The sequence below is a fragment of the Heliconius melpomene genome, chromosome 1, assembly GCF_056956725.1.
Source record: "Heliconius melpomene rosina isolate 202511_hmr_F chromosome 1, ASM5695672v1, whole genome shotgun sequence".
In the NCBI taxonomy this organism is placed as follows: Eukaryota; Metazoa; Arthropoda; class Insecta; order Lepidoptera; family Nymphalidae; genus Heliconius; species Heliconius melpomene.
Genome location: NC_140389.1, coordinates 1,763,798 through 1,773,330, shown reverse-complemented (window position 1 = coordinate 1,773,330; position 9,533 = coordinate 1,763,798). Strand labels below are relative to the sequence as shown.

Here is a 9,533-nt window from a genome sequence, read left to right as displayed (position 1 = left end):
TATTTGAATAAAGAATATTTTGAATTTGAATTTGAGTACACAGAAATAACTACAAAATGTCCTCTTAGAAGGGCGTTAATGTGTAAATTAGGTACAAAATAATAAATCAAATTTCTTCAGATTCAAGTACAAAACCATTATCTAATAGCTATTCCTAAGACAAAAATATGTTACACTCCATTTTGTTCATAAATAATTTAATGTAATATTTATTTTATATTTATATTACACGACTATTAATTTCAATTTCTGCTAAAAGTTCAAATTAATTTGTAAATAATAATTTAGAAGTTTTAAAAAAATATATCAAACATTATTTTTTTACAATAGAAGTTAAATAAAAATTCTGTACCAACAATATGGAGTATAAGCACCTAATCTTACAATATACATATAATAAAATAATATATAACAAAATAAAGAAAAATCCTGGCAAGATCATTTAAAAAATATTCTAGTAGGCGTGTCTTCATTGGGAAATTCAATGAAAGGGTGCGTTTGCTTGTGTTTCAACATGGCGTCCTCATTTTTAAACTTATCGCCGCAAACGTCACAAATAGATCCAATCTCATCAGTCGACGATGAACTTTGCTTCCTTTTTTTCTCTTTCTCATCGCTTTTCCTATTTTTCTTTGATGTTGATTGTTCTTCAACTAATGGCTTCCCCGTTAGTAAGAATTCCTTCATGTTTGAATGTTTAACTGACGTTTTGTGTTGTTTTAGTCTGTTTTCAGAACTACACTGATATTCACATATAAAACAAACGTATTTCATGTCTCCAGTGTGTAATTCGGCATGAACTTTCCGTTTCTCAGGAGTTGCGAATCGAAAATCGCAGAATTTGCAAGGATACTTTCTGTCCATTGAATGTAAACGCATATGAGAAGTTAAAGCGTTTTCATCTTTACATATTTTCCTACATTCCACGCACATAACACCTTGTTCTTCTAATTCAGTTTCTTCTACAATATCAGTGTTATGGTGAATTCTTTTATGAGATGTCAGTCCTTTCTGACTGACAAACACTCGTCTACAGTCAGTACATTGAAACTGTTCTTTTGCCTTTAAATCCGGACTGTGGAACTCCACTTGGTGTTTCGCAAATTTATCAGCTTCATTAAACTGTAAATGACATTCCTCGCATTTCCAAGCTTGAACCAACTTAGAAAACGCTTCGAGAACATCCAAAACAGATTGTCCTTCTACTTCAGGATGGTACATCTTTGTATGATTCCCGAAATCTATGATCTTTACAAATTTTCCATTGCAATGTGGACAAATATAAGGAGCTTTATGGTCGTCCATGACATGCGATTTCAGTTCGGACAATTCGGACAAGCTTTTGCAACACATAAAACATTTTAACTCCTGCTTTCCTTTAACGACCTCTGATATAACTTTATACTCCATTAGCTGAACTTTTTGGTGAATTTGTAAATGCTTGAACAACTCCTTACGAGTACCATAATCAGTTGGACAAAACTTGCAAGGAAACCGTTTTCTGTGAAGTCTTTTTCTATGTAAAGCTAACTCTTGCTTGTCTTTGAATTGCTTCGTACAAGAAATGCAAGAAAAGCAAGAATCGTCTTTATATTCGTCGTGTGACCTCAGACAGCTCACCATTCTTATTTTCCGTTTGTAAACCTCTCCGCAAGTGCACTCGTAGCCTTCTTTCTTCACTTCTTCCTTCACCCGCGTCCTATTTTCTAATCTTTCGAGTCGTGAATTAGTTTTCACTATATTATCACTATCTTTTTCAACATCTTCATCGACATCTTTGCATATTTTTTTCTTCATATTCGCCATTCTCGTCTTCAAACCCTTAATCAAACCCATCGCCCGATTTTCTATAGAAACGTGAACTCTCATATGTGCTTTTAAATAGCTGGATTTTTTAAAAGATTTTTCACATTTATGGCAATTGTATCTTTTGTCAGAACAATGATCTGCTTTTAGTAGACCATAGGCTTCTTGTTCTAAAGATAAAACATTTCCTGTTATAGAATTTAATTGGAAAGAATCATCATAATCCACAGTAGGTTCATATTCCGAACTAAAAGTTGGTAAAATTTCCTCAGGGTTTCCCATTTTGTCTAAATTACTTATTCCGGCCATTGGGTGAATTTCCATGACTAATGTTTTGGTAGTTTGTGATTGTACTAAGCCATCTTGCGGGTTAGTTATTGTGGATGTGGTGTTGATAACTTTATTTGATATCAAATGTGTTTCTGTTACTGTTATATCCATTTCTTCTTTGATTATTTTGTCTATGTCTTCTTTAGACTGTTCCTGTAAGTAGAGGTGCAACAATTAATTTTCTTAGTATTTTTTTGCTTCACGCTGTATCCCGCGTGCAGCCGAGTAGACTGAGGAAACAAAGTGTTAAGACTCTTTGTTACTTTCTGCCGGCAGGTTGTGGGTTCCATTCCTACTGAAGGAAATAAAATATTTAATATTTTCATTTTCTCGCTCTCGTAATGAGAATGAAATGTCTTAACAATAGGTTCCCTCTGTCTGCCTGCAGTCATAGAATCGGCGAAGTTAAGGTCTATGACCAAATTCTTTTAATAAAGTTTATCAATATTTCTATAAAGGGGTTGTAGATTTGATTCCCACTTGAGGAATGAGATATTTAGTATTTTCATGTCCTCTTATAACCAGTCGCGACGTTGAGAATCGCCGCTCAAAACATAATGAGCATTCAAACCCCGAAAATTCGGCAGACAGTGGTTACAGTGTCAGGCTAAAAAGAACATATTTTTTTTTTTAAGTATCATAAAATTGGGGAAAATATTTTAAAGGCATTTTCTGTATCAGTATTTATTTTTATGTTATTAAATGAATAAGTGAATTTGGACAGATAATAAAAAACCAAGTTGATATGTGTAGAACAAGGTATGAAGGTGAAAAAATAAATTACATTTGAGTTCAAAGTTAAAGGCTTGCTTTAATAATTTCAAGTATTTACGAGTACATTAAATCTATCTTTATTCTTTATAACTGGTCTTACAAGATTAAAATCTTAAAAAGTATTTCTAAGATTTTTAAAATATTATTCCAAAAAAATATTTTAGAAAACATATAAATCCAAATCATCATGCAATTTCTTTAAAAACAAATGTATTTTCAAGAATATTATTAAAATAAGTTGAAATAAAAATTGCATAGTGTAGCAAAGCTATTATACTATAGAACAAATAGGTTATGCAGTTATTATGCTACTGGGTAAAGTTTCTAGACATATGCGAACCACATTTTATAAGACAGCCCTTTCATTTATGTCTGTTTACTCAGACATGTTAAATATAATAATTAAATGCACTTACGTTTTTCATTTTATGAACTCACTTGTACATACACATATTTACTAACATTTTGTTCAGCTATTTTGAGACAAGACATTTTTTTCAATTTACAGTAGCATATTATGAGGATGTTTTGGCAAAGCAGCATTGCATCACACTCTAAGCAACAAATTGGGGAAATGATTATTTAGATTATTTTAACTTCCTTGCTCTGATAATAAGACAAAGGATGGCATAAATAAATTGAATGATGTGTGGGGAACTTAGTGTCCTAATACTAGGTTCTATATGCAGGATACAGTGCAAAGCAAACAAAATTACTCACTTCAAACATTTCATTTTTAACATCAATTTCTTCTTGTAAGCATGCTTCTACATTATTCAAAGCTGAAGCCTCCTCGCTGTCCATGCTTCCATCATCAATACTTGGATACTCATATGGTGTTTCCATTTTAATATCATTTTCTATATGTGTACCACCATTGTCTGTTCCTATATAATTTATCTTATCATCCTCACAGCTTGGTGTCACAAATTCATGTTTTACTTCCACTTGAATATTTTCAAATGGATTATCATCACTAATATCTTCTTTTTCAGGCTTTATATCTAATATTAACTCATTAGTTTCCTCTTCTTTGATTTGTATATTGTCGTTTAATCTTATTGTTTGATTTATAGAGTACTCAGTAGTGTGAGACATCTTGATAGATTTATGTAAAAATATTATCAATTATTGAATTATCATATAATCTGCTGCTATATATTAGTCTGTAAAAATATAACATATAGTGGTATATTAATATTAATAGTATATCTCTATTGAGAATAATAAACACTTCATAATTTTTATTTATTTCATTGGATTATTTTATTTTGATTGATTTCTCGAAATATGGCGTTTCGAAAACTTATTTTATTTTACTCTCTTAATGTAATTGACAATCAAATCTGCTACATACCTTTTGTAATAATAAATGTCACTTGATTCTTTCCTTCATAATCAATGTTCAGTAATAACCAATCCATTTAAATAAAGGATAGACAATAAAAAATACTTATTGTTACAGGCCTCGAGGTTAATTATTGCTTATGCACCAAATTATTTTTGTAGCTTTAGTTACTAGGGTAAATCATTATGCTAATAAGTATTGTACACTTTCATCAATATGTATATATTCCAACTGGAATTATTAATTTTCGACTTTCATAAACACAATAAAAATAAATACAGTAGAAACGTAAACATTTATTCACAAAGTTATGTTATTTTTGACGGCTACTTTTTAATTTAATTTACATTTTTTAAATTACTTTATCACAGGTAACATATTACTGAGCCTATTATTTCATGCAACCTACTATAAAGCTATGTTTACATGGTGTAGGAACAATTGAAAACTTTATCTTTATTAAATATATATCTATATTTGTTCAGTTTTATCGTTATTATTTCCGAATAAAATGATAACATTTTGAGTAATATTCATACCAGTCTATTTGTTAATATTATTAAGTTATGAAGTTAGTACTTAGCAAAATAATTATAAAGAATATATTTTTAATTTTTCTTATCACACTTATATTTCACGATACTTTTTTACATAATATAATATATGTGATTACATGATTAATAATAAATGTATTTCGCCTACGTTATTTTACTTTCATATTAAAGCCAAGTGACAAGCCAAAACTAATCAAACATGGCGTTCAGTTCTTGAATGAATCTCAAAGTTTGGGACCACATCGAAGAACGCATCGGTAATTTATTTTATACACTTCAGTTGACAATTTTTTAAATTTGACTTGTTCAAAAAACTATTTCTCAGCCTCGGGAAAATTATATTAAAAAATCAATAATGATTTCATTATTTACGTGTAAATTAATTTACAGGACATCAAATAAAAAATGGCAAAATCTATCAATTTACAAAATCTCGTAAATCACGTAGCAAACGGGACATTTGAACAAAATGTTTGTCGGATATGTCTTATGCCGCTACAGGATCTTTATGAAGATATATTTACTGCGGTTTGTAAGGAAACTAACCAATACTGTGTAGCAGATGTGCTGAAACAGCTGTGTAATATTCAGGTTCGGGAGCTTTATGAAAAATTAAAAACTGGATGATTTTTTATAAAGTTTTTAATAATTCTAATTACTTACACCAGGTTTTATATTTATTTTACAGATTTGTGAAACTGATAATTATAGAGTATGCTCCAAATGCTTTATATTCGCATCAGAAGCTTACAAGTTTTACCTTTTAGCAGTAAGAAGTGAAGACATTCTAAATCATTGTATAGATGGACTGCAAAATCAAATCAGTTTCTTACATTTACCACAAAATTTTACGCCTACAGAATCTTTATGTATAACTTTACCTTCTTTGGAACTAGTTAGCACCTGTGATTTCGATATTAGTAAATTTCCATTTCAAAGTATTACTGCAAGTGACAATAGTGCATTTATTGAAGTGCCTAAAGTAAAAAATGAAAAAGAAAAGAATAATTCAGATGAAAATTTAGTTATTATAATGGATGAGAATGGGGAGCCTACAATTTTTAGACCAGAGCAAGATGGCTCTCTAACACCTTTAAATAATGACCAAAATTTAAATTTACTGAAAGAAATTCCTAATTTTAATGAAAATAAGGTAAAAAGAAAGAGAAAAAGAAATCCTATGGAATATAAAATGTGTAGTCGGTGTCCAATTAAATATAGATTTGTTAGAAAATTAAAGGGACATATGAAAGAAGAACATGGTGTTGACTTGTTTGTTTGTAAGGTTTGTATATTTGTATATAGAGAGATATTTTAAGGAACTATTAAAGTATGATACCTATACCAGTCAGTATATTGACAGTCACTTTGTATAAACTGATCTACTCAAAATATGCTTGTACGTCACTATAATGTAAATTAACTATTAGTAAATTGTGTTGCTCTCCATCTGGGCCCGGAATTCATATGCCTTGGAGCCCTCAATCAATTTTGTCTTTCTAAGTCTGCTAAAACATTTATGATATTATAGCAAAATTTATAAAAGAAATCTTTACATAAATTGTAGCCTTTGTGTTATTGTTGTGAAATTTCTTATAAATGTATTCAGTAGTTTTTGAGGGAAACTGAAAGAAATATACTTGTATCTTTACAAACTTTCACATTTATAATATTACTAGACATAGAGTAGGCAGAGGGAAACTAGTGTTAAGGCAGTCCATCCCCCAATTTCCACCGAATGTTGAAGCGTGTAAGTATGCTCCTCACCCACACCTTCAACGCCTTCGCAGCATACTTCTGTATCCCGACGATCCAATTACTGTCGCAAACACGCAATATATAGGCAGGATACACTACTCTGTCTCACGACACACTCTGCCGACGCGGAGCGGCGCGGTGAGGCCACTCGAATCTCACGGCACGTCTGCGCCTCAGCGCGACGGGGCCCAGTGGTCGAAATCCCTCCTGATTGGCGCGTTGTATCAGGGCATTCCCCGGCGATCGCTAACCCTTTACGAGCTTCCAAAAAATGTGACAGTGAAGTGGATTATGGTAGATAATTATTTTATTAAAATTCTTGCAGGTCTGCCAAGCATTAATAGAAGATGAACAAGACTTCAACAATCATTTACAAACACACTCGGGCATCCACACATGTTCAATATGCAATGCTGTATTTAAAAAACGTGAAAATATAATAGCTCATTTAAAATGGCATGAACATATGAAAGAAACTAATAAAATAGAAAATGCACATGTATGTGAAATATGCGGTTTGATATTTCAAAATGGTGTACATTTAAAGGAACATTACGAGAAAAGACATGTTAATAAGTATACTTGTTTCTATTGTGGTAAAATGTATAAAGGGGAAATAAGTTTTGAGATTCATATAAAGAAACATGAAATGAATAAGGAAATTGAGTGAGTAGTAATTATTTTTAATTAAATGGATATTTTTTAATTTTTTTATAGTTCAATTATTACAAACTATATTGATTAGTCTAGTTTTATTATAGAAGTAACATTTATATTAAATTTTTTAGTTTTATTTTTGGCACGATATTTACATTAAATATGTAATTATTATCTGTTTTCTGATTTATAGAAAAAAAATAGAGAAACCAAAGCAAGACAACAAGAAAAAGCGAAAATACACTTGTTCTACTTGCAAGAACGACTTTGTGGACGAGAGAGCTTTACTGTGGCATGAACGATTACACAAAAATGAAAGGCCCTATGTTTGTGATGTAAGTATTTTATAATTTTTTATAAGGAAATGACTAGTGATGTCAGGAAAATTTAACTTTCCTAATTGCATTTCATATAATCATTTTGATTTTATTATTATATTTGAGATTTCTAGCATTTGTAGTTTCTGAGATTTCGTGATGAGTGAGTCACCTTTCGATTTTATATATATAGATTTATATAATTATCCTGTTCCCAAATTATGCTTTACGTAACAACTGCTCTGAAGCGGATTTGATGATATTATTTTAGTTTATTTTCTCGCAGGATAAACAATGTGTTAAAATTCAGAAAGTCCAACTTAAGGGCGGCCTCGGCTCGTCCACCGTACTGTTCTTGTAGTAAATCTCGCTTCTTTTCGTTTTTACCATTTTATGCCAGCTAAGTTTTACATTCTAAACGCATAACTAAATAGATTAGATGTAATATTTCAGGTTTGTGGCCGCGGCTTCGTATCCCTGAACCGTCGCAACCAACACGCGTTATGTTCCCACACCGCGCCCGCGCGGCGCTGCCCGCTGTGCCCCGCACTCTTCCATCTGAGGTCTATGGTCAATACGCATATACGGAAGGTAGCTATTAAGGTTCTTTTAAATTGTTGGCAAAATTAGCATTTTCTCGAGATATAAATTTGCGTCCTATTTATTTGGCCAGATTCGAAAATAAAAAATATTCACGCTGTATTCCGCACGCAGCAGGGTAGGCAGAGGGAACTTACTTTAAGACATTCCGTTCCCCACTTTCTGCCGAATTCTAGAAGCATTGAGTGTTGAGTGGCAGAACTTAACGCCGCGCTTTGCCTCTACACTAGAGCAAAGAAAAAAAATATGGATTTAAATATAATAATTATAATGTCACTGTACTTGGTTTTATTATTATTATTACCATAACGCTTTTATCATTATTCTTTGTATATCAAGGTCCATCTTAAAGCCCACAAACGCAGAAACCGCACGAGCAAACACCAGAATGTGTTTTGGAAGACTGAAACAGTTCCCATACAGGAGCTGAGCGTGTCCATACAAAATGAACTCTTAGAAATGCAAGCCATGCAGAAGGAAACTATAGATACACCAAAATGGGTAAAAATGACAAAATGCATTGTTTTTTTATTGTTATTATTTAATTTCACGCTATATGCCGCACATAGCAGGGTACGCAGAGTTGCCCACTTTTCGGCGAAATCTCGAGGCTACGCGTGTTGAGTGGCGAAAATCAACGCCGCGCTTTCCCTGGTTACTAGAACGAGATGAAAATATTCAATATTTCATTCCTCCAAAAGGGAAACCCACCCTCGCGTTTACAGCCGCACGCTTGTGTACCTGCACGACGACGGCCTATGTAAGATAAGAAAAAAATGTATCATTTCAATTTAGTTTCAAGGCTATATTCTGTATAGCAGGATAGATAGAGATTTCTCTAAAGTGAAAATCGTACCCGTAACCATTGCATTACAGACAGATGCTATCCTATTGCATCATGACATGTTTTCATTAATTTGATGTTTCTTTAAGTTTTTTCTGTTGAATGTGACTCAAACCGATCATATGATTAAATTAAGAGATAACTATGATCTCTATATATCTCTAGAATATTATTTAAAAAAAAAATTTCAAAGATCATTATCATATATTTCGACCCAAGGGAATGCTTTTTGTTCTTAACACTCATTTTTTATTTTCTTTACAGTGACAGAAGATGACGAACAAGTTTATCATTCATGTGATAAAAGTAGCTACAAATTGTGCCTAGTTTATAAATAAAATGATATAATTAAGGAATTGAATTGTATATTTGAATTGACATACATCTGCATTCATGAGAATTAAGTCATATTGTCATAAAATTTACTGCAATATTTGATATTTAAAAATTTAGCATTTATTTTATGATATATGATATGATATTCAAATGATTAAACAACTATAATGTTGAAATTAATATAAGTGAATTAGCAAATCACATTTTGT

General features: G+C 31.6%; 2 protein-coding genes across 2 annotated transcripts; one reads left to right on the top strand and one right to left on the bottom strand.

The window, feature by feature from the left end:
* Positions 1-320: 320 nt before the first annotated feature.
* LOC146540901 (uncharacterized) lies at positions 321-4,407 on the bottom strand. The gene is made up of 3 exons (XM_085195865.1): positions 4,268-4,407; positions 3,631-4,076; positions 321-2,289 (listed from the first exon to the last, which is right to left on the bottom strand). The coding sequence occupies exons 2-3, from the start codon at positions 4,006-4,008 to the stop codon at positions 439-441; spliced, it is 2,229 nt and encodes a 742-aa protein (XP_085051991.1). The 5' UTR covers positions 4,009-4,076; positions 4,268-4,407; the 3' UTR covers positions 321-438.
* Positions 4,408-4,934: 527 nt separating this feature from the next.
* Positions 4,935-9,525, top strand: LOC146540900 (uncharacterized). The gene is made up of 8 exons (XM_085196576.1): positions 4,935-5,069; positions 5,203-5,403; positions 5,501-6,097; positions 6,896-7,236; positions 7,421-7,562; positions 7,998-8,135; positions 8,484-8,645; positions 9,253-9,525. Exons 2-8 carry the CDS (start codon positions 5,218-5,220, stop codon positions 9,253-9,255), a joined length of 1,569 nt encoding a protein of 522 aa, XP_085052702.1. The 5' UTR covers positions 4,935-5,069; positions 5,203-5,217; the 3' UTR covers positions 9,256-9,525.
* Positions 9,526-9,533: the final 8 nt, after the last annotated feature.

Excerpts from the sequence above, each read along its gene's own strand:
- LOC146540900 (XM_085196576.1), top strand. The coding sequence starts at position 5,218 with ATGGCAAAATCTATCAATTTACAAAATCTCGTAAATCACGTAGCAAAC. Across the intron at positions 7,563-7,997 it reads AAAGGCCCTATGTTTGTGAT|GTTTGTGGCCGCGGCTTCGT; the intron begins GTAAGTATTTTA and ends GTAATATTTCAG. Across the intron at positions 8,136-8,483 it reads TCAATACGCATATACGGAAG|GTCCATCTTAAAGCCCACAA; the intron begins GTAGCTATTAAG and ends TTGTATATCAAG.
- LOC146540901 (XM_085195865.1), bottom strand. The coding sequence starts at position 4,008 with ATGTCTCACACTACTGAGTACTCTATAAATCAAACAATAAGATTAAAC. Across the intron at positions 2,290-3,630 it reads TTAAAAATGAAATGTTTGAA|GAACAGTCTAAAGAAGACAT; the intron begins GTGAGTAATTTT and ends CTCTACTTACAG.